Source organism: Ranitomeya imitator, chromosome 4, assembly GCF_032444005.1.
Source record: "Ranitomeya imitator isolate aRanImi1 chromosome 4, aRanImi1.pri, whole genome shotgun sequence".
NCBI classification, from domain to species: Eukaryota; Metazoa; Chordata; class Amphibia; order Anura; family Dendrobatidae; genus Ranitomeya; species Ranitomeya imitator.
Genome location: NC_091285.1, coordinates 638,699,352 through 638,724,520, shown reverse-complemented (window position 1 = coordinate 638,724,520; position 25,169 = coordinate 638,699,352). Strand labels below are relative to the sequence as shown.

General features: G+C 44.1%; 1 protein-coding gene across 1 annotated transcript in view; it reads right to left on the bottom strand.

The window, feature by feature from the left end:
- LOC138677043 (G protein-coupled receptor kinase 5-like) overlaps positions 1 to 25,169 on the bottom strand; it is a 90,518-nt gene that overhangs the window by 20,458 nt on the left and 44,891 nt on the right. Inside the window, exons 3-8 of the mRNA XM_069766854.1 lie at positions 9,339 to 9,451; positions 8,059 to 8,136; positions 6,259 to 6,359; positions 4,729 to 4,821; positions 3,874 to 3,937; positions 357 to 497 (exon numbers count right to left, since the gene is read on the bottom strand). Of these exons, the coding sequence (XP_069622955.1) occupies positions 357 to 497; positions 3,874 to 3,937; positions 4,729 to 4,821; positions 6,259 to 6,359; positions 8,059 to 8,136; positions 9,339 to 9,451 (590 nt within the window). The remainder of the gene's footprint in view (positions 1 to 356; positions 498 to 3,873; positions 3,938 to 4,728; positions 4,822 to 6,258; positions 6,360 to 8,058; positions 8,137 to 9,338; positions 9,452 to 25,169) is intronic.

The following is a 25,169-nucleotide window of genomic DNA, read 5'->3' as shown; positions in this document are numbered from 1 at the left end:
TAAACCAATGAGATGTCTATGTAATAAATGGAAATGGCTGGGTCCTCCAGAGCAAGAGAGGATTTTTGCAGCTGCTTTCCATTCCAGCTAATGGACAAGGCCACTGGATATTGGACATAGGAACTTTAAATCAGATAATTGGCTTTTCTTCTATCCTCCTGCTGTGAAGGATGGATGCGTCTGACATTGTAGATCGCTGAAGATTAATACATCCTGCAATTCGGGGACCAATAAATCAAAGTTTTCTTTAACGAGATTATACAGCCCTAACCTAAAAGCCAATGAGAGTTTGTGAGCCTAACTAACCAGCTGCTCATCCCCCCATGTATAACCACCGTAGCCCTGCAGCTCCGTACCACAAAGCGGCTGTTCACTTTTTCCAGGATCTGCTTCTCATTTAGCGCCATGGACTCGCCTTTTCTTTTCTTGATCCTCTTCTTCTCTAGCTTTTTGCATGCATACATCTTCCCTGTGGCACGGACCTGGCAGGCACACACCTGGGGGCAGAGGGGTCGTATGAGGGTGCAGCCGGAGGAACCATCGGGTACAGTCAGCGACCATCACACGGGCAGCGCAAATGGTGTATGAAACATATATAGGATGCCCCACATGAAATAGGGGCAGTATAGGAAGTCCACTGTGAGATAGAAAGCACTGCACAAAGTGTGGCAAAACTAAACTACATACGGTACACACTGAATATAAAAGATCAAGTGGTGAGGGATTGACTAGACAGTATGGAAAGCATGATATGGACTGTATAAAAATACTATAAGGACTGTATGGGGCAAAGAGTAGATAATACTATAAGGACTGTATGGGGCAGAGAGAGTAGAGAAATACTATAAGGACTGTATGTGGCAGAGAGAGTAGAGAAATACTATAAGAACTGTATGGGGCAGACGACTTCACTGCTTTCAAACAAGCTACACTTGCCTTCAAATCAGCCCTCACCTCTGCTAAACAGACCTATTTCACAAACCTTGTATCTTCATTATCCTACAACCCAAAACAACTGTTCAGCACATTTAACTCTCTCCTCCGTCCTCTAACTCCCCTCATCTCTTCTGAAGACTTTGCCACCTACTTCAAAAATAAGATAGACCAAACAAGGCAAACCTTTACTGTTCCATCACCCCAACCACTCCATATACCAGACCTCTGCCCTTCTCTAATAACCTCCCTCTCCAACATCACTGAAGGAGAGCTAACCCATCTCTTCAACCTATCACTATCTTCTGGTACCTTCCCCTCGGCCTTCAAACATGCCACCATCACACCCAACCTAAAAAAAAAAAAACCATGACCCAACTGCTATGCCCAGCTATCGCCCCATATCACTGCTCCAGTTTGCTTCAAAACTCCTTGAGCAGCATGTCCATGCTCAAAATTCCTCCTACCTCTCATCCAACTCTCTCCTTGACAACCTCCAATCTGGCTTCCGCCCCCAAAACTCCACCGCAACTGCCCTGACCAAAATTACTAATGACTTACTCACAGACAAAGCTAACAGACAGTTCTCCATCCTCCTCCTTCTCGACCTGTCCTCTGCCTTCAACACAGTCGACCACTGCCTACTGCTACAGATTCTTTCTTCCCTTGGCATCAAAGGCCTTGCCCTGTCCTGGATTGCCTCATACCTTTCTGACCGCACATTCAATGTCTCCCACACTATCTCCTCATCCCGCCCTCTCTCTTTGGTGTCCCTCAAGGCTCTGTCCTGGGGCCCCTACTTTTTTCCATCTATACCCTTGGCCTATGACAACTAAAAGTCCCATGGCTTCCAGTACCACCTGTATGCGGACGACACTCAGATCTACTTCTCTGGCCCAGATGTCACCTCTCTGCTGTCCAGAATCCCGGAGTGTCTGTCAGCCATATCCTCCTTCTTCACCTCTCACTTATTAAAACTCAATGTAGACAAAACCGAACTCATCAACTTTCCTCCATCTCGCGTATCCCCCCTACCTGAACTATCTATTATGGTAAACGGCATCATGCTCTCACGCACCTGAATTCCGCAGCCATGGAGTAACTCTCGACTCTGCCCTGTCCTTCAAACTGCACACCCATACTCTTGCCGCCTTCTGTCGCCTCCAACTCAAAAATATTGCCAGAATACGTCCCTTCCTCAGCCCTCAATCTACTAAAACTCTTGTGCATGCCCTCATCATCTCCCGCCTCGATTACTGCAACACCCTCCTCTGTGGCCTCCCCGCTAACTCTCTTGCACCGCTCCAGTCTGTCCACAACTCTGCTGCCCGGCTAATCCACCTCTCTCCTCGCTACTCCCCTGCTTCTCCCCTCTACAAATCCCTCCACTGGCTCCCAATTCTCCAACAAATCCAGTTCAGACTACTAACACTGATCTACAAAGCCATCCACAACCTGTCTCCCTCCCTATATCTCTGAACTAATCCCCAAATATCTTCCCTCACGTAATCTTCGATCCTCCCAATACCTCCTTCTCTCCTACACACTTATTTGTTCCTCACACAACCGCCTCCAAGATTTCTCCCGAATATCCCCCATCCTCTGGAATTCCATGCCTCAATATGTCCGACTATCCACCACCCTCGGATCCTTCAGACGGAATCTGAAAACCCATCTCTTCAGGAAAGCTTACAGCCTGCAATAACCATACTGCCGCCTCACCAACCACCAGAGCTGCCGCCTCACCACCACCAGAGCTGCCGCCACGTCACCAACACCAGAGCTGCCGCCTCACCAACACCAGAGCTGCAGCACCCCGACCTCCTGTCTCTTCCCCACTATCCCGTAGAATGTAAGTCCGCAAGGACAGGGTCCTCTCCCATCTGTACCAGTCTGTCATTGTAAATTTGTTTACTGTAAACAATATCTATAACCCTGTATGTAACCTCTTTCTCATGTACAGCACCAAGGAATTAATGGTGCTATATAAATAAATAATAATAATGGCCAGAGAGTAGAGAAATACTATAAGGACTGTATGGAGCAGAGAGAGTAGAGAAATATTAAAAGGACTGTATCAGGCAGAGAGTAGAAAATACTGTAAGGACTGTAAGGGGCAGAGAGTAGAGAAATATTAAAAGGACTATATAGGGCAGAGAGAGAGTACAGAAATCCTATATAGACTGTATAGGGTAAAGACAGCACTACATGAAACATTGTGGGACGGAGACAGTATAAAAAATACTATATAAAACAGAAGAATAGTTCTATAGTTTTAAAAGGTTGAATGAAGACACAAGACCATGAAGTTAAACCTATAACCTAACATATTACTCTAGAACAGTGATTCCCAAACTCCAGTCCTCTCGGCCCCCAAAACGTGATGTTTTCAGGATTTCCTCAGCATTGCACAGGTGATGAACTTATCATCAAGACACCAGAAATTGTGAAATACTAAGAAAATCCTGAAAACATGATCTGCTGGAGGCCATGAGGACTGGAGTTTGGGAAACATTAATCTAGTGGAAGAAAAAAAAACTATAAAAATACAATAGAAAGTACTATATGGAGAGCACTGGAATAGAGAGTACAGAATAAATAGTATAGAAGACATTTATATGGCAGTATAGGACTGCGACATTACAGTTCGGAGTCTTCCCCCAGCAATAAGATAGAGGATAATTGACCGATTACAGGAGGTCCAACCGCAGGCATCCTCAGCAATGAAAAGAACACCACACCTCCCACATCTGGAGCGCCGTCCTCAGCTACCCCCATGACTGGGGTGGAGGATGGAGGGGCAATAACCGCCTTGGCTCCATTCTCATCATCACTGAGTTTTTCCCTATCATATCGATGGGTTATAACTTTCATGTGTGGGAATAACCATTTAACGTAGTGTCAGAAAGACCATCATCATCAGATAAAGCGTTAATTTACCTCCCCGAATCCCCCTTTTCCGAGCACCCGGTACTGCCTGAAAGTGTCCTTTGTAACGGCTAGTCTGAAAAAAGGGAAATGGAAGCAAATCATTATCACTGATCGACACCATCTTATTACAGGCTCTGCAGAGATCGAGAGGCCTCGAATGCTTCTACCTCAAAAATATCTGGAGCAAAAAAAAAAATATTAAAAAAGAAAAAAACAAAAAAAAGCAAGTGGGGTAGAAGTCGCCCCACTACTCTCCTCTTCCACCAATGGATAGCCGTCGCCATCTTGCTCCTGTGAGGCACCTACCTGAGTGACGCGGCTCGCGGGAATATGGAGACCTAAAATATGTCAGATCCTATCCCAATAATAATAACAAATACATCCAGGCAGAGATGTAGGATAGTTCTTCTGATTAGCTATGTCGCGTATCCTATTTGCAGGGCACTGCCGCAGTTTAGGCATCCATGGTTACGACCACTCATATAGTGACAGTTGGTGGTCATAATTATGGATACCTAAGCTACTGCAATGCTCTGCACATGGGGAGAGCAATAGCGGATTAGAAGAACTATGCTACATTCCTAATTGAAGGTATTTGCTAATATTATTATTACTATAGCTACTACATATAGGGATAGGATCTTGGAGATCGGAATACCCCTTTATAACCTGAACATATCATTCAACTTCAATTAAAGGGGTTGTCCAGGTTTCGAAAGACCTTGCCCTATTTTATTTTATTTATTTTTAACCAGAACCTATTCCCCACCTTTATTACTTAGGTCACGGGTGACACTAGAGAGTCCTCCGTATCTCACAAAATTATCCGATCTTTGCCCCGACTGTCCCTTCACAATCTCTTACCTTTCAAGGCTTTTCCATTGGAGGAAGCGGTCGAAGTACATACTCTCCTGGTACTCTCTGAAAGGAGACCCCCGCAGGTACTCATGTAGCAGGCTGAAGGAAAGGAAACCCCTAGTATTAGACGCGATCCCATAAATAAGACCCTCAGAGATGGTGCGGAGCGATTTGTACAACCCAGTCCCTCGGCCATGACACTGGTCTTTGACAGAAGGATGGAAACCCCCAAGAACTGCCTCTTCCCGGACGGCATCCTCGGCTCTTTGTTTGATAAGCTGGCCTGACATAACAGTTGCAGTGTGACCCATAAATGATGTTGCGCCAGGCCGGCTAATCAAAAGAAGAGCCGCGGACGCCATCAGGTAAGAGGCAGTTCTTGAGGGTTTCCATTCTTCACAGACCAGTGTCATGGCCGAGGGACTGGGTTGTACGAATCGCTCCGTACCTACTCTAAAGACTCGCTCCGTACCAACCCTAAAGACTCGCTCCGTACCAACCCTAAAGACTCGCTCATCTCTTCCATGTAATGAAAAGCGATCAAAACTTTGTAAGAAACCTAAAATGGGACCGATAGATATGACAGTTCGCCACTCCAAAAACAAGCGCCCTCACAGGTCCACAATCAATAAATTATAAAAAAAAAAAAAAAGTCAGAAAAATACAAAACAAATGAAATAAAATAATGTTTTGTTGTCAGAATTCAGATTTTTTTTTTAACCCACAAAATATATTTTAAAAAAAAATCTATGGAATTTTAGTATCGCTGTAATAGTACTGACCTAAAAAATCATGCCGTCAGGTAATTTTTAGTAAACGCTGAACACCAAAAAAGCTAAGCCACCCCAGGAAAAAAAATTTAATAATGAAATTGCATTTTTTTTTTCGCCATTTCACTGACGTTGGAATTTTTTTTGTCGTTTTACAGTATGTTATACGGTTAAGAAAATGGCGTCATCCAAAACTACAACTCATCCTGCAAAAAAAAGCAAAGAAGCCTTTATGCGTCTATGTTGTTAAAAGAAAAAGTCTACTGAAAGATATGGCTACAAACTGAAATTGGCTCCAGTGGGAAAGGGTTAAAGGAGTATTCCCATTTGCAAGATCCTAGCTCAATATGTAGAATGTGTAATAATACTAGCAAATACCTCCAATTAGACTAGTACAGTTCTTCTGATTCGCTATGTTGCTTACCCCATGTGCAGGGCATCGCTGTAGCTTAGGTATCCATGGTTACAACAACTAACATAGTGCCAGTTAGTTGTTAGTGGTCTTAACCATGGATACCCAAGCTACTGCAATGCCCTGCACATGGGGTAAGTGACACAAGAAATCAGAAGAACTATACTGGAGGTATTTGCTAATATTTTTATTAATACACCTACTACATACTGGGATAGGATCTTGGAGATGGGAATAGCCCTTTAAACTGATGTCTTCTCTAATAAGTGGCAATACTAAAGAGTTACACACGGCTCTTGAGTTTTGTTTCCCTACTTAAAAAAATATATATATATTTTCTACGAAAGCACTCACTTGATACAACTGCTGAAGATGTCCTTGCAGGGGCTCTTCTCGAAGTTCATTATACATTCTTCCATTTGTGAATCGGGGATTTCTGGCACATAATCGCGAGACTGGAGGGGGAACGACGTCATAAAGGAGGGAAGAACGGAAGAGGATATTAGAAGAATTAGCGACCCGTCCCAAACAGACAGCCCATATTACAGCCTGGAACAAGCGTCTCTGTGTCAGTCCGCTGAGCCCGTACACCGACGAGGGATCATTACAGGACAATGACTGCTCTCGAGACGGTTAATGATACCCGAGGTAGCCGAGAAGTGAACCCAAACATGGTGCGGAGGAAATGGTGCAAGTCGTGAACCGTGCGGCCCATGTATACAATTACCATTAGCCATAAGACTTCGAAGACAGAGTAAACGGGCCACAGAGAATTTACCCGAAACCTCAGGAACCACCAACAGCCCCACTACACCTCCTGTGTGCTGCTGATTATACAATATAGTAAAAAAAAATACCGTACATATTTTTTTTATTATCATCAGTTGGCTATGTTCACACGTTACATTTTTGTTTCTTACTACCAAGAGAGAAGATTTTGCCTTAGGGAAAAAAAATGCAACGTGAGAACATAGCCATACATATGGCAAAACGGAGCACAGTGACAAGACACAAGGTAGTTATACTGCATCTGCAAAGATCACAAAGCACACTGGGGTTTCAAAATGTGCTGTCCAAGCTCTTTTGAAGAAGATGTGAGCAACATTGAGAAACGTCAATGTAGTGGTCGGCCAAGAGGACTTCGTGCAGCAGATGAAAGACACTTCATGTTTATTTCTTCTCGAAATCTCAAGATTTCCAGCAGTGCCATCAGCTCAGAACTGACAGGAACCAGTGGGACCAAGCTAAACCCATCCACCATAGGAAGAAGTCATGGTCTTCATGGAAGAAATGTGGAACAAACATATCTTAGGCATTTTAGCCAAGTGACTCAACTATGTTCAAAATATAGGATCTGGAGTAAGATTTGTGATGTAAGGAACACTTCCGCTCATCATGAATTTGATAGGCGGGGTTCACCACATCCCACCTCAGTTCTGCCCACTTTGTTAGAGCTGGGCAAAAATCTCAACATTTTAATGCATCCTCGCATGGCCTAAAAAAGTTGCAACTTTTCCAAGCTTTTTACGGCAGAATATTAACATAAATCGTGGGCCTTTACGTTTACTAAGCGGCTGACCCCACACTAGTCTCTCACGTGCGGAGCTATCCCACCGCCTCTTTCTGCAGTAATATACAGGTTTTATTTCTTTTTGCAAATCTGGATTCAATACGGAAGCTGACTGGCCATTGTGACACAGCACACCATCTAATAGCTGTAGGGCCCTCAGAGAGGACCCCCAAAAATAACTAAAATAAGGGTCCCAATTCCCTATTGTTCCTCTCTGAGGTCAGGATTGATGTGATGATTCCCCCTCACCACTTATGGGTCTGACGGAGCTCATCGCTGCCAAAGATTTCATTTCTGGTGTTCTGATGCACAGACAAAAACGCGTGGGCATTTTAATAGATGGGGCATCTTATTCCAGAGCAGAGGGTAGAACGCAAGTGTCAGTAATTCTCAACTACCCCCAACTTTAGTGGAAGTACTCTAAAATCCACTACCTAAACTGGCTTCTGGACTAGTGTAATTTTTAATATTTCTATATGGAAAATGACAAAAATAAAATTCAACAATATTTAATAATAAAAAAAACTAAAAAAGGGATAAAACATACTATGCAGAGTTAGGTAATCTAGGACGCGATGACTTACCTTTGAGGTGAAGAACCTATTTATGATTTCCTCTCCTGTCTCTTTCCTCTTCTCATCTGAGGACAACTCATAATTTGACTATTGAGGAAAATAAAAAAAATATATTGGTGATCCCATGCCAAATTAATATATTTTCCAGGCTAGGACTCTTTGGCGACTTTTGAAGTGCATTTAACATCGCTTGTTGGCTGCTGATCACCTGACAAATTCGCTAATTGCTTGTCAGTCGGGTGAAATGATATTTTAGCTTGCTTAAAAATCATCGTTCTCAACATCGCTGCATTTTTAGATTTAGCAATGCAGCAGAGGTGAGCAAGCTAGCCCTGCCCACAACAGGATTTCTGTGTACATTGTCTATGGACAGTGAGCTGCTTATCACAGACGGGGCGGAGTCGGAATTGAAAGCAAGCACCAGCTAGTCACAGCAATGATAATCATCAGGTGATAAAACCTTCCGTGTAAGAAAACAACAGCACACAGCTTGACATGCGATATGTCTTTGAATTCCGTGTTTTAACCTCTACCTCATGTTGTCCTCAGATTAAATCTGTCAGCAGGTTTTTGCTGTGTAAAGAGTAACTATTGTTTAATAATTAAAACACGAAAAAGGAAAGTCTAAAAAACATGTTAGCGCAACGGTCGACGTGTTTCGAGCTACAATAGCTGTAGTGTATAGTGTAGCTCGAAGCGCGTCGGCCGTTGCGCTAACATGTTTTTTAAACTTTATTTTTTCATGTTTTAATCTACAAATAATTGTCATGTTTTAATGAATTTTGAGGTTGCTGGATTTTCCACTTTTTTGGTTACGACTACTTAGGCTATATTCACACTTTGCGGATTTCACTGCGGATCCGCAGCGGATTTGACCGCTGCGGATCTGCAGCAGTTTCCCATGAGTTTACAGTCCAATGTAAACCTATGGGAAACGAAAAACGCAGTGCACATGCTGCGGAAAAAAACGCGCGGAAACGCTGCGGATTACATTCCGCAGCATGTCACTTCTTTTCTGCGGATTTTCACCTGCTCCAATAGAAAACTGCAGATGAAAATCCGCAGAAGAAAACGCAGTAAAAACCGCGATAAATCCGCAGTGAAAACGCGGTGCGGTTTTCACTGCGGATTTTGGAATTCTGCTGCGGAAAAATCCGCAGTGGAATCTGCAAAGTGTGAACATAGCCTTATAGTGCCTGAAACATTTTAAGGGGAATCTATAACGAAAGCCCCACAACGTAAATGTAGCGGGTACCGATCGAGAAGTGAGCCCCGTATCGCCTTCTTACCACTGCATCGAGGAAGAGGATGATTTTGAAAAGGTGTCTCCTTGTTTCACAGAATTGGCGAAAAAGTAGGCATCCAATGGGTTGCTTTTCACAAATGCTGGTGTAATCCCGGTCTATAGAGGAATACAAAGAAAGAGTTCAAAACTTTGTAATTAATTCTTGGGTTCAAAGTGAGATCAGAAATGTGGTCGAGACAAAAAAACAAAACAAAACGAGACAAAAAAACACTCAATGCAAAAACAAATCAATTTAACATATCAAGTATTTTGGGAGGTAAAGATTGGATGCAAAGACCCCTCCACCAACTTTGACACCTCCGAATGTAAGCAACTACAGGGCCCCTGTGGAGATCGGAGAGATAACACTATGGATGGGCAAGTGTTAGTTTTATAATGTGTATAATGTGCGTGTTTGTGTGTATGTAATATGTATGTGTGTGGAATGTAAATATGTGATTAATGTTTTTTTTCGTCAATGTCCGTTCTTGAGTCTATGGGCTGTGTGAGCAGTCAAGAATGTTTCGGCTGTGCTGTATGAAGAGGGAGGCGTTAGGGCTGAGAGTTTGTCCCATCGTCGAGGACTTTTAATGCAGTCGCATAAACTGATCTTAGGCCACATTCAGTATTTTACATCAGTGTTTGTAAGCCAAAATGAGGAGTGGGTGAAAAATAAAGTGGTGAGGGGTTTCTATTATACACTGTGTGCAGAATTATTAGGCAAGTTGTTTTTTTGGATCACATGATCCTTTTTATACATGTTGTCCTACTCGAAGCTGTTCAGGCTTGAGAGCCAACTACCAATTAAGTAGATCAGGTGATGTGCATCTCTGTAATGAGGAGGGGTGTTGTCTAATGACATCAAAACCCTATATAAGGTGTGCTTAATTATTAGGCAACTTCCTTTCCTTTGGCAAAATGCGTCAGAAAAAAGATTTGACGGGCTCTGAAAAGTCCAAAATTGTGAGATGTCTTGCAGAGGGATGCAGCAGTCTTGAAATTGCCAAACCTTTGAAGCGTGATCACGGAACAATCCAGCGTTTCATGGCAAATAGCCAACAGGGTCGCAAGAAGCGTGTTGGGCAAAAAAGGCGCAAAATAACTGCCCATGAATTGAGGAAAATCAAGCGTGAAGCTGCCATTTTCCACCAGTTTTGCCATATTTCAGAGCTGGAACGTTACTGGAGTAACAAAAAGCACAAGGTGTGCGATACTCAGGGACATGGCCAAGGTAAGGAAAGCTGAAAAAACGACCACCTCTGAACAAGAAACATAATATAAAACGCCAAGACTGGGCCAAGAAACATCTTAAGACTGACTTTTCAAAGGTTTTATGGACTAATGAAATGAGAGTGACTCTTGATGGGCCAGATGGATGGGCCACAGGCTGGATCAGTAAAGGGCAGAGAGCTCCACTCCGACTCAGATGCCAGCAAGGTGGAGGTGGGGTACTGGTATGGGCTGATATCATCAAAGATGAACTTGTGGGACTTTTTCGGGTTGAGGATGGAGTGAAGCTCAACTCCCAGACCTACTGCCAGTTTCTGGAAGACAACTTCTTCAAGCAGTGGTACAGGAAGAAGTTGGTATCGTTGAAGAAAAACATGATTTTCATGCAGGACAATGCTCCATCACATGCCTCCAACTACTCCACAGCGTGCTTGGCCAGTAAAGGTCTCAAAGAAGAAAAAATAATGACATGGCCCCCTTGTTCACCTGATCTGAACCCCATGGAGAACCTGTGGTCCCTCATAAAATGTGAGATCAACAGGGAGGGAAAACAGTGCACCTCTCGGAACAGTGTCTGGAGGCTGTGGTGGCTGCTGCACGCAATGTTCATCGTAAACAGATCAAGCAACTGACAGAATCTATGGATGGAGGCTGTTGAGTGTCACCATAAAGGAAGGTGGCTATATTGGTCACTAATTTTGGGGGGTTTTGTTTTTGCATGTCGGAAATGTTTATTTCTACATTTTGTGCAGTTATATTGGTTTACCTGGTGAAAATAAACAAGTGAGATGGGAATATATTTGTTTTTTTATTAAGTTGCCTAATAATTCTGCACAGTAATAGTTACCTGCACAAACAGATATCCTCCTAAGATAGCCAAATCTAAAAAAAAAAAAAACACTCCAACTTCCAAAAATATTAAGCTTTGATATTTATGAGTCTTTTGGGTTGATTGAGAACATAGTTGTTGATCAATAATAAAAATAATCCTCTAAAATACAATTTGCCTAATAATTCTGCACGCAGTGTACTTTTCCTGTGATTTTTCCACTCCTGATTTTGGCTTACAAATACGGATGTAAAATACTGACCGTGTGAACGTGGCCTCCTGGAAATGGTGCTTATGTTAGATCCTACATGGCCGAACCAACAGCATACTGTTATCTTTCCCTCTACCATTGCACCCAAAAAGTCCCAGCTACTCAGATCTGGTTTGGGTAGGACAGAAGTATTTTGAGGGACCAAACGACCAGCCAACCGATGGAATAGTGCTGCCAGTGATCAGTGAATGACATGGGCGCTTTTTTTGTCTGAGGCTTTTATAAAATATTTCTATTAATGGACAGCTGGCAGCTATTCTTCCAGACATCACCATAACCATGCATGCTGGACTCGGCTAGACATGCATGTTTTGTCAATGACGAGGAGAGAATAAGTGACTTCCCAACTTCTTGGGCAGCTCATCTCATGTGGGAGCAAATGATTGAGCGTGTTAAAATTCAACATGCTGATCCTTCTCTCAATATCTGCCGTAGGGAGGAGTTGGACGACCACCATACACATCAGACAGTTTACCGAGGAGTTGGGTGACCATCATACAAAATAGACAGTTTGCTGATCCAGCCAAAAAAGTTAATTCAATGAAGCGAGAAGAGTAAGGGTACCGTCACACAGTGCAATTTTCATCGCTACGACGGTACGATCCGTGACGCTCCAGCGTCGTAACAATATCGCTCCAGCGTCGTAGACTGCTGTCACACTTTGCAATCTACGACGCTGGAGCGATAATTTCATGACGTATGTGCGATGTAGAAGCCGTTGGTTACTATGCGCACATCGTATACGATATATGTTACACCATGCAATCATGCCGCCACAGCGGGACACTAGACGACGAAAGAAAGTTTCAAACGATCTGCTACGACGTACGATTCTCAGCGGGGTCCCTGATCGCAGGAGCGTGTCAGACACTGCGATCTCGTAACTATATCGCTCGAACGTCACGAATCGTGCCGTCGTAGCGATCAAAATTGCACTGTGTGACGGTACCCTAAGACATCCCCCCAGTAGACGCTTATCTCCAGCTGGAACAAAAGATCGGACACGTTGAAATCTTAATACAAAGCTGGTCAACCCTGTCGTAATCTGGTGGGTTTGGCCAACATTCATCTACGGTAATGTGCAAGACCATTTTAATGGTAATTAAAATATCTGCCAATACTCCTGGATATCAGAAATACATTATCATCATTTATTGTCAGAACTCAATCTATACTATACAAAGAACAATTCTGGTCAGCTGCTGCCAGTGTCGCTAGTCTTATAAGGTTGTCCAGGCCTAAAGATGGCCTACTCATAATATAGGTCATCATTAGGAGATTGATGAGGGTCCGACACCTGATAACCCCCGCCACGGTTGAGTTGAAAATGCTCAGAACTACAGTGTATCCCTGAATATAAGACCTACCCAGAAAAAAAGCCCTAGAATGATTTTACAGGGTTTTTTGAGAATCCTTGAAACACGAGCCCTATAGGGGAGATGGGAGAAAGGGGTCAATTGCCAAGGTGCCCCATTCTCTTGGGGCCTGCACACATTTATGTTCTGAGGTTAAAACTGTATAAGGACCTTTGGTGACATCACAGTGATGTGACCATAATAGCACCAAAGGTCCTTTAAACAATGGGAGTCTAGAGGAACGGAAGAGGAGCCAGGTTGGTATGAGACCACAATGTCATCAAAGGTCCTGTAACTGCAGTAGTGTAAAAAGAGAAGACAGGGCTGGCGTTAGGGGAAGGGGGGAACTGGGAAATTTCTCTGGGCCTCCACTTTCTTAGGGGCCCCAGAACTTCTACTCTAATCTTAAGACTCCTAAAGATGGGCCATCAATATAACAGTTCTCTACTAACCCATCTAATAAGACTGATCTAAATCCTGAGACTATGTCCTTGGCAGGGCATGAGTGGGGAGTTTTTGTTTTTCTAATAAAAAGAGAAACAAAATGTTTTTAAGTAAGCATATGATTACAATTAAAGTGGATAAGTCTAAAAAGAAATCTCCCTTGTGTCCCTGGAGAGGAGCCATGTCCCTCCCTTCTCGTCCTCATTGTCCTATGTCTGACTTTGAGACAACTGACTTCAGAAGGAGCCTCTCCCCTATGCTAGGTTTGCAGTAAAATACTAACAAATACTGCTAAGCCCCACCTACTTGACCATATTCCAACTCCTTAGCCATAATAGTTCAGCTAAAAAAATGAAAGGGAACTGGTCACTACACTTGGGGAGGAATAAACCATCAGCATGGGGTTACGTAACTTGAAAATTTTAATGGAGATCTTAAATAAATGAATATAATAAAGAAACAAAGCACAAAACAAAGGGCATAATCTGAATCTACTTCTGAACGAGTAGTAAACGCTTTGAAAAAAGTTGATGGAAAATCATCATTAAGTGATGTACCACATATAATATTTCTTTTATATCTGTATATCAGAATAGATATGAGCGGTGACTAGACTACCAGATGGTCTTCATCTGCCGTCCATCTTCTTTGTTTCCAAGCAGCACACAATTAGTTTTCAAGTCTAGAAACAGTACTTTTGGGTGAAAAAAAAAGTCTATGTATAGATCCTGGGCTACACGCCAGTAAAAAGGACAACAAGGGAATGTTTAATAAGTGTGAGAGGGGAAAAAACATACGGTAATAAAAAAAACATTTGGGCTTCAGATTCCCAGGAACACAGAAATATTTTCAAGTCTCTTGGGAGCAAGAGGACGCAAGAGTCTCCGCAGCCTACAGGGATGATCTGCTTGACCTTTTTCCATCGCGAAACAAATTATTATTATTATTTATTATAGCACCATTTATTCCATGGTACTTTACATGTAAAAAGTGGTAGGTCGGAAGAGGTAGGTCTTCAGGTTCTTTTTGAAGGTTTCCACGGTAGGCGAGAGTCTGATATGTTGGGGTAGAGAGTTCCAGAGTAGGGGTGATGCACAGAAGAAATCTTGTATACGATTGTGGGAAGAGGAGATAAGAGGGGAATATAGAAGGAGATCTTGTGAGGATCGGAGGTTGCGTGTAGGTAAGTACCGGGAGAACAGGTCACATGCAGCCTCCTACTCTCTGGACTCCCCTCTAGCACTCTGGCACCACTCCAATCCATCCTACACTCTGCTGCCCGACTAATCCACCTGTCCCCCCGCTATTCCCCAGCCTCTCCCCTGTGTCAAGCCCTTCACTGGCTTCCTATCGCCCAGAGACTCCAGTTCAAAACCCTCACACTGACATACAAAGCCATCCACAACCTGTCTCCTCCATACATCTGTGACATGGTCTCCCGGTACCTACCTACACGCAACCTCCGATCCTCCCAAGATCTCCTTCTCTACTCCCCTCTCATCTCTTCTTCCCATCACCGCATCCAAGACTTCTCCCGTGCTTCCCCCATACTCTGGAACTCTCTACCCCAACACATCAGACTCGCGCCTACCATAGAAACCTTCAAAAAGAGCCTGAAGACTCATCTCTTCCGACAAGCCTACAGCCTGTAGTGATCCTCAACCTACTGAACAGCCGCACAGCCAGCTCTTCCCTCTCCTAGTGTATCCTCACCCACCCCCTGCAGACTGTGAGCCCTCGCGGGCAGGGTCCTCCCTCCTTATGTACTCGTGTGCCTTGTTATCTGCTCATGTTTAATGTATTTGTCTATATTTGCCCCGTATTCACATGTAAAGCGCCATGGAATAAATGGCGCTATAAAAATGTATAATAATAAGAAGATGTATGGAGGAGACAGGTTGTGGATGGCTTTAGATGTCATGGTTAGAAAAATATTTAGAATTGAGAGTCCACAGTGGTTGATACCTTTTAATGGCGAACTGAAAAGATGGTAAATTGCAAGCTTTCAAGACTACAACACGGTACCAAGATATATTTATTTCCTGTATGTCATGGTTAGGGTTTTGTACTGGAGTTTCTGGGCAATGGGGAGCCAGGGAATGGATTGACAGAGGGGAGAGGCCAGAGAATAGTGGGGGTATAAGTGGATTAGTTGGGCAGCAGGGATTAGAATAGATTGGAGGGGTGCAAGAGAATTAGAAGGGAGGCCACAGAGCAAGAGGTTAAAGTAGTCAAGGCGGGAGATGATGAGGTCATGGACTACGGTTTTTGCAGATTCATGGTTGAGGAATGTACTGACCCAGGAAATATTTCTGAATTTAAGCCGGCAGGAAGTGGAAAGGGCTTGGATATGTGGTTTGAAGGAGAGATCAGGGTCAAGGATTACCCCGAGGCAGCGAGCTTGTGGGACTGGGGAGAGTGAGCACCCATTTAATTTAACGGATAGATTTGTTGGGGAAGACGAGTGAGATGGGGGAAAGATGATGAATTCTGTTTTGTCCATATTAAGTTTTAGAAATCTAGCGGAGAAGAAGGATGAAATAGTGGACAGACATTGAGGAATTCTGGTTAGTAGGGAGGTGATATCTGGTCCAGAGATGTAGATCTGTGTGTCATCAGCATAGAGGTGATACTGAAAACCGTGAGATTCTATGAGCTGTCAGAGGCCGAAGGTGTCAATGGAGAAGAGCAGGGGCCCAAGGACTGAACCTTGCGGACTCCGACAGATAGGGGGCGAGGTGACGAGGTGGTGTGTGAGTGGGAGATGCTGAATGTCCGGTCTGTTACGTATGACGAGATCCAAAATAGGGCCGAGTCTGTGATGCCAAGAGATGAGATTGTCTGTAGTAATAGGGAATGATATTACATATTTATTTTTACATAGTGCTAACATATTCCGCAGCGCTTTACAGTCTGCACACATCATCATCGCTGTCCCCGGATGGGGCTCACAATCTAAATTCCCTATCAGTATGTCTTTGGAATGTGGGAGGAAACCGGAAAACCCGGAGGAAACCCACGCAAACACAGGGAGAACATACAAACTCCTTGCAGATGTTGTCCTTGGTGGGATTTCAACCTAGGACTCCAGCGCTGCAAGGCTGCAGTGCTAACCACTGAGCTGCACCCTACTATGTCAAAGGCAGAGGACAGGTCCAGGAGGAGAAGGGCAGAGTAGTGTCGCTTGGCTTTGATAGTTAGTAGGTCATTGGGCAGTTTCAGTGAAGTGGTGTGACCTGAAGCCAGATTGTAAGCGGTCGAAGAGGGAGTAGGAAGAGAGGTGGGAGGAAATAAAAAGAACATTGAAAGAAAGAGAAAGAGAGAGAGAGAGAGAGAGGTGGGAGGACAGTTCGAAATGGACGTGTTGTTCCAGTATTTTTAACGCAAAGGGGAGAAGCGATATCGGGCGATAGCTAGATACAAATTATGAGTCAAGCGAGGGCATTTTAAGGATGAGTGTGATTGAGGCATATTTGAAACATGACGGGAAAACACCAGTTGTTAGTGATAGGTTGAAGAGATGGGTCAGGGTTGAGATGAAGACTATGATGAGGTTCGGGATGAAGTGGGATGGGATCGGGTCAAGTGCACATGTGGTGAGATGTTATCTTGAGAGTAGGGCGGAAAGTTGATCTCTAATTGTGGAGAAGTTGGTTTTGGAGGAGGAGGGCTGAGTAGTTACGAACAGGGGTTGTAGGCCAAAGCTTTCTCTGAAGTTATCAATCTTCTGCTTGAAGAATAAGGCAAATTCTTCAGCTGAGATGAGTGGAGAGAGAGAGGGTGGGGGACAAAGGAGAGAATTGAAGGTGTTGAATAGCCATTTAGGGTTGTGAGACAGGGAGGATATGAGAGATGAGAAGTAGGTTTGTTTAGCTGTGGAGAGTGTGGCCTTGAAAGTAGTGAGGGACTGTTTGAATGTGATGAAGTCCTCGTTGGAGTGGGATCTTTTCTATCTCCGCTCAGCAACCCTGGTAGCCTGTTTCAGTTCTTTGGTCAGGTTGCTGTGCCAGGGTTTATTTCACAAGCTTTGGTGCGAGCGGTGTTCATTAAAGATATCCCCTGACCTACTTCTATTTATTAATACACAACTTAGTCCTATTTAAAGTAGCAATCCTATGAAAACAGGTGCCCACTCCCAAATTTCTAGACAGTTCTAACACAACATCCCAGGTCAGTAAAACACCACAGGATAAAGTGAGCAAAGGAAGGTCCATTCACTTAGACTATGAGGGACAGTGTGCTATATGCTATAGCCAATAAAACAACTTCTTTATAAACCTTTAATACATAAATAGTATATAAATAGTATATAAATTAGAGCATATACACAATGGGTTTTTAAAAAAATAGGAATACACATCAAGTATTACAATCCTAGTACCATAATTGGTATCTCAAACTAATAACATGTGCAACCTAGTTAATGCTAGACAATGCTAACTCCCTACAAGTCTACCTATTACAGATACAGTTAGACTTATGGGTTTTAACAAAAAACCACCTGAAGACTTGCTTAAAAACGATAAAGCACAATGGCAGAGTATACAGGACAAAAGGTCATGAAGCTATTACCTGGATCCTGCACCTTTCTTGGGTTTACTTCTGTATCTTATCAATATTTGATGCAATAAAAATTTATTTTTTATACCTTGATTTAGCTTCACTCCTTTATCCTGTGGTGTTTTTACTGACCTGGGATGTTGTGTTAGGCCGGGATCACACATGCGAGAAACACGTCCGTGTCTCGCATGTGAAATCCAAGCTGTGGCGCCGGCACTTGGGAGCGGAGCGTGCGGCTCCATGTGTTGCTATGCGGCCGCACGCTCCGCTCCACAGTGCCGGCGCCACAGCTTGGATTTCACATGCGAGACACGGACGTGTTTCTCGCATGTGTGATCCCAGCCTTAGAACTACTTCTATTTATCATAGGACGCTGAAACTGCACATATGTAATTATATAAGTCTCTATAGGTTACGTGCCAATTTGCATCTCAGAGCTGATAACAGTCTTGATTTTATAGGCGCTAAAGTGGTGTGAGGTTTGATAACAGACCCAGTGGACTACAGAGAAACTATCAAGTTCCTTTACTTGAAAGGCCGCACACCAAAGGAGTTGACCGATGAGATGAAAGATGTTTATCATGATGATTCCCCATCATATGAAGTAGTCAAGAACTGGCATCGTCAATTCAAATGTGGTTGGACTTCGGTGCAAACAGCTCCAATTCCAGGGTGACCCCACTCTGCTAGTGATGAACACACCATCCAGCAAGTGGAGGTCGCCATTTTGGAAAATCACTGTGTAACCATTCGCCACCAAGCACAAAATGCCAAGATTAGTGTGGGGTCCGTGAAAAAATAATCCAAGACCATCTTCACATGCATAAGGTATCCGCTCGCTGGGTTTCCCGGCTGCTCACACCTTTCCAGAAGCAGGAACAAGTCCAATGCTCTCAGGCTCTATTGATGATGTGCCATGGAACCAGGAGGACTTTTTCAACAGACTGATCACACAGGATGAAAGCTGGGACCATCACTATGATCCTGAGACTGAAAGTCCAGTCGATGCAATGGGAGCATCATGACTCACCGCCTCAAAGAAGGCAGGTGCCCAACCCTCGGTCATGCTCACACAGTATTTTGGGACTAGCAAGGATTAGTATTGATGGATTTCCTAGCAAAGGGAACCATGATCACTGGGGCTTACAATGCTTCACTACCGCAGAAATTGCGGGAGGCCATCAAAGCCAAGAGACGTGGCATGCTCACCAAAGATGTCCGCCTTCTGCAAGACAATGCAACAGTTCACAACTCACATGTTGCACAAATGGAAGCTTGCTCCTGTGGCTTTGAAATTCTACTGCATTCCCCTTATTCACGCGACCTCGCACCATCGCACTTCCACCTCTTTCAAACAATGAAATTATTTCTGAAGGGCAAGCATTTTCCAGATGATGATACTCCGGTTACCGAAGTCACAACGTGGCTTTTGGAGCAACCTGTTGACTTCTACAAGCGAGGTGTTTACAGTTGCTTAACCCCCGGAGCTTATTTCGGTTTTGCGTTTTCGTTTTTCGCTCCCCTCCTTCCCAGAGCCATAACTTTTTTATTTTCCCATCAATATGTTCATGTGAAGGCTTATTTTTTGCGGGACAAGTTGAACTTTTGAACAACACCATTGGTTTTACCATGTTGTGTACTAGAAAACGGGAAAAAAATTCCAAGTGCGGTGAAATAGCAAAAAAAGTGAAATCTCACCCTTGTTTTTTGTTTGGCTTTTTTGCTAGGATCACTAAATGCTAAAAATGACCTGCCATTATGATTCTCCACATCATTACAATTTCACAGACACCAAACACATCTAGGTTATTTTTTATTTAAGTGGTGAAAAAAAAATTCCAAACTTTGCTAAGAAACAAAAAAAAGCACACTTTTCCGATACCAGTAGCGTCTCTATTTTTCGGGTCGGTTGAGGGCTTATTTTTTGCGTGCCGAGCTGATGTTTTTAATGATACCATTTCGGTGCAGATACGTTCTTTTGATCGCCCGTTATTGCATTTTAATGCAATGTTGCGGCAACCAAAAAACGTAATTCTGGCATTTCGACTTTTTTTTCTCGCTACGCTGTTTCGCGATCAGGTTAATCCTTTTTTTTATTGATAGATCGGGCGATTCTGAACGCGACGATACCAAATATGTGTAAGTTTGATGATTTTTTTTTTTTTAACGGTTTTATATTGAATGGAGCGAAAGGGGGGCGATTTAAACTTTTATAATTTTTATTTTATTTATATTTTTAAACACATTTTTTTCTTAACTTTTGGCATGCCTTAATAGTCTCCATGGGAGGATAGAAGCTGGCACAACTCGATCGCCTCTGCTACATAGAGGCGATGCTCAGGTCCCTCCTATGTAGTAGAATTACTGCATTGCTATGAGTGCCGACCACAGGGTGACGCTCACAGCAATCCGGCATCAACAACCATAGAGGTCTTCAGGAGACCTCTGGTTGTCATGCCGACGCACCGCTGACCCCGGATCACGTGACGGGGGGTCAGCAGTGCGCGTATTTCCAGCCCGATGGCCAGAAGCGATTGTTAAATGCCGCTGTCAGAGTTTGACAGGGGCATTTAACTAGTTAATAGGCGCGGACGGATCGCGATTCTGCCCGCGCCTATTGCGGGCACATGTCAGCTGTTGAAAACAGCTGACATGTCGTGGCTTTGAGGTGGGCTCCCTGCCGGAGCCCACCTCAAAGCGGGGGTAGACGTCAGCACGTACTCTTCCGTCCGATGTTAGTAAGGGGTTAAAGAGATGGGAGAAATGTGTGTCCTAGGTGGAACCTATATAGAGAAGGACTAATAACTGTGTCTGTAAGAGGGAGAAGGGATTCAGAGAGTGAGTGTGGATCGAGGCGTTTACGATTTCAGCGAGGGTGTGCAAGTTTGTGGGGGGGGATTGTGGACCTGGAGAGGAGAGGGAAGAGAATGTGAGTAGGTTGTGGTCAGAAAGAGGGAGAGGTGAGTTATAGAGGTTAGATAGGGAGCAGAGGCGGGTGAAGATGAGGTCCAGTGTGTTGCCATCTGTCACGATCCATTTTTGGATGCGTGGCAGCTCAGTTTCCACTTTAAAGGGAACCTGTCACCTGAATTTGGCGGGACTGGTTTTGGGTCATATGGGCGGAGTTTTCGGGTGTTTGATTCACCCTTTCCTTACCCGCTGGCTGCATGCTGGCTGCAATATTGGATTGAAGTTCATTCTCTGTCCTCTATAGTACACGCCTGCACAAGGCAAGATTGCTTTGCGCAGGCGTGTACTATGGAGGACAGAGAATGAACTTCAATCCAATATTGCAGCCAGCATGCAGCCAGCGGGTAAGGAAAGGGTGAATCAAACACCCGAAAACTCCGCCCATATGACCGAAAGCCAGTCCCGCCAAATTCAGGTGACAGAGTCCCTTTAATTTAAACGTAGATTTTTTCCTTTCAGGCCATGAGGGGTTAATGTCAGTTTCCCTAGCTGGCTGTGTACTGCAATTGTAGAATTACTCGGTCAGCTGATGTGGGTGGTGACCACTCCCACTATCCTTTAAATAGTCACCTGACGCATGAGCTGACTGTCGGTGATAGAGCAATCTATGTTGACTAAGCCTGGAGTAAGGAGCTCTCTGGGTGCAGTGGTGAATCTGCTGGTTTCGTGGAATTCTTGGTCTGGGTGCCTTTCTTCTGCTGTGAAGTGCTTTGCAACAGAGAAGGCTATTAAGCTAAGTTTGATGCTTTTTCCTTGTCTATTGCGTGTTTGTCACTGTCCCCTGTATTGTTCCATCTGCAGTGTTGAGGTTAGCGCCCTTGCCAGCCAGTGCACTAGTCAGGGCACTGCTAGGTGACTGCGAGGGATGAGGTTCCTGACAGTGGTGGTGGGGGGGAGGACCCACTTAGGGCATTAGAGGAGTGCAGGGACAGGCTCAGGTTTGAGCTCAGGGGGGTGTCCATCCCTTATTCCCTATAGGTAGGGCCTTCCTCTCCCCATTTCCATCCTGTTTGAGTATCATGCCGTCCACTGACGACCCCCTGATGGGATCGTGACACCATCTTTGTTAGTGGCTGCAGAAGACCATTGAGTGAGGCCGAAGGAGGAATTGAGAGATAGAAATTTAGCGACAGCTGAGAGAGAAGTGTCAATGGGGATGTTGAAGTCAACCATGATGATAGTGGAGATGTCAGTGGAGAAGAAATGAAGCAGCCAGGTGGTGAAGTCGTCGAAGAAGGTGATGGCTGGCCCTGGGAGGGCGGTAAATGACAGCCAGTTGGAGGTTGGTTGGGGGAATAGATGAACAAAGTGTACATCGCAGGGAGAGAGGGTAACAGAGGGAGGCTGTGGGATTTGGATGAAAGAACAGTTATGTGACAGGAGAATACCAACTCCTCAGCCATGCTTTCTGCTGGGGCGGGGTGTGCGGGAAAGGTGGAATCCACCATACGAAAGTGCAGCTGGAGAGGCTGTCAGAGGGGGTGAGCCAGGTTTCGGTGATAGCGAGGAAGGGAAGTTTGTTTGTAATAAAAAGATCATGGATGTAGGAAAAGTTTGTTGCAGACAAACGGGCATCTCTGAAGCTGAAGACATCAGAGAGGTACAAGACTTTGTCCAACCTTCTTATGAACCTTCAGCAGAGGCCTAATTTTTTGTAAAACAGATCCATAGCCTCCCATACTGGAAATCTCCAGAGCCATAAATCTGACCACCTTAGTCAACCCCTTAGGCTATGTGCACACGTTGCGGATTAGGCTTAGGAATTTCTGGTGTGGATTCTGCCTCTTCTGGCAGAAAACGCACCTGCGGTTTGCAGTAATAATAATAATAATTTTTATTTATATAGCGCCAACATATTCCGCAGCGCTTTACAAATTATAGAGGGGACTTGTACAGACAATAGACATTACAGCATAACAGAAATACAGTTCAAAACAGATACCAGGAGGAATGAGGGCCCTGCTCGCAAGCTTACAAACTATGGGGAAAAGGGGAGACACGAGAGGTGGATGGTAACAATTGCTTTAGTTATTCGGACCGGCCATAGTGTAAGGCTCGGGTGTTCATGTAAAGCTGCATGAACCAGTTACCTGCCTAAGTATGTAGCAGTACAGACACAGAGGGCTATTAACTGCATAAAGTGTATGAGAACATGATGCGAGGAACCTTTTTTCTTTTTTTTATTTATTATAAATAGGCCACACAGGGATCGTTAGGTTAATGCATTGAGGCGGTAGGCCAGTCTGAACAAATGAGTTTTTAGGGCACGCTTAAAACTGTGGGGATTGGGGATTAATCGTATTAACCTAGGTAGTGCATTCCAAAGATATTCCACAATATGGAAACTGATGGTGGTACAAGCCTCTTGTGCGGTACCACCAGCGGAACGCTGTTGCACCACACACTGTATACGCCGTGCGCACCACACACACACTGTATATGCCGTACGCACCACACTCACCACACACAATGTATACCCCGTATGCCCCACACACTGTATTCGCCGTACGCACCACACACACTGTATATGCCGTACGCACCACACACACTGTATACGCCGTTTGCACCACACACACACACTGTATATGCCGTACGCACCACACACACACTGTATACCCCGTATGCACCACACACACTGTATTTGCCGTATGCAACACACACTGTATACGCCGTACACACCACACACAGAAACCCACTGTATATGCCGTACGCACCACACACACACACACACGGTATATGCCGTACGCACCACACACACAGAAACCCACTGTATATGCCGTACGCACCACACACACACGGTATATGCCGTACGCACCACACACACAGAAACCCACTGTATATGCCATACGCACCACACACACACGGTATATGCCGTACGCAACACACACACACACACACACGCGGTATATGCCGTACACACCACACACACACACTGTATATGCCATACGCACCACACACACACTGTATATGCCGTACGCACCACACACACACACGGTATATGCCGTACGCACCACACACACACACACCACACACACTGTATATGCCGCACACACCACACACAGTATATGCCGTATGCACCACACACACACACTGTATTTGCCATACGCACCACACACACACTGTATATGCCGTACGCACCACACACACACTGTATATGCCGTACGCACCACAGACACAGAAACCCACTGTTTATGCCGTATGCACCACACACTAGATAAAGTTGAATCACCTAGGAACAATATAAAACTATAAAAGATTTTGTAAAAAACAATAAAATTAATATATATTAATAGTAGTGATTGCCCTGGGTGTTAAAACAAGAAAGAAAAGTGGAAACCACTCATGACCAGAAACAAACCCAAACACCAGTATTATGGATGCACTAGGGAGACCAAACTGGATTATAAAATAATATCTTTATTAACTAACTAGATGGCAGCCCGATTCTAAAGAATCGGGAGTCTAGAAACCATAGATACTTTGTATTATTCTTACATTTGAATAAATAATTAATAAATAATAGTAAGAAAGAACAAAAATAATAGGCAGTATATGGAGAAAACACCAAACAAAAGTTCAAAATTGGTGTGAAAATGTCACTGAACCACTTCACAACTAAATATATATAGTTTTGGTAAATGGTATTATCATTTTTTTGACGAAATTCGGCAGGAGCTTGAAGAGCAACGTCACTGGGCCCACCTCCACGCAGTAGAAACTTGCTGTGAGGTAAAAATTCAAAAATCACACCAAAATGGCGGGTGGAGTGTGTCACAGTACGGCACGTTTCTGATTGGTCGCTCGCAGCAGGCGGCAACCAATCAGACACTGGACACTGTTGACGTCACTTATCTCCGGACATTATCTCCGGACATTATCTCCGGACATTAGCTCCGGACATTAGCTCCAGACATTAGCTCCGGACAAAGCCACGGAAGTTGGCACAAATTGCAGGAAGTAGTATTCTAGGCAATTATATATTAGATAGTAGCAATACAGAAAAAAATAATAAAAAATAATAATTTTTAAAATAAAACAGACTGTTGTGCGAATCAGGACAGTATGTATAATAAAAGTAAACCCAATTCATATAAGTGCCACCAATGGGCATGTGCAAGGTAATGATTCCCCTTTAAGGCCAGTCTCACACGTCCAGATAATTCCGGTACTTGAAAA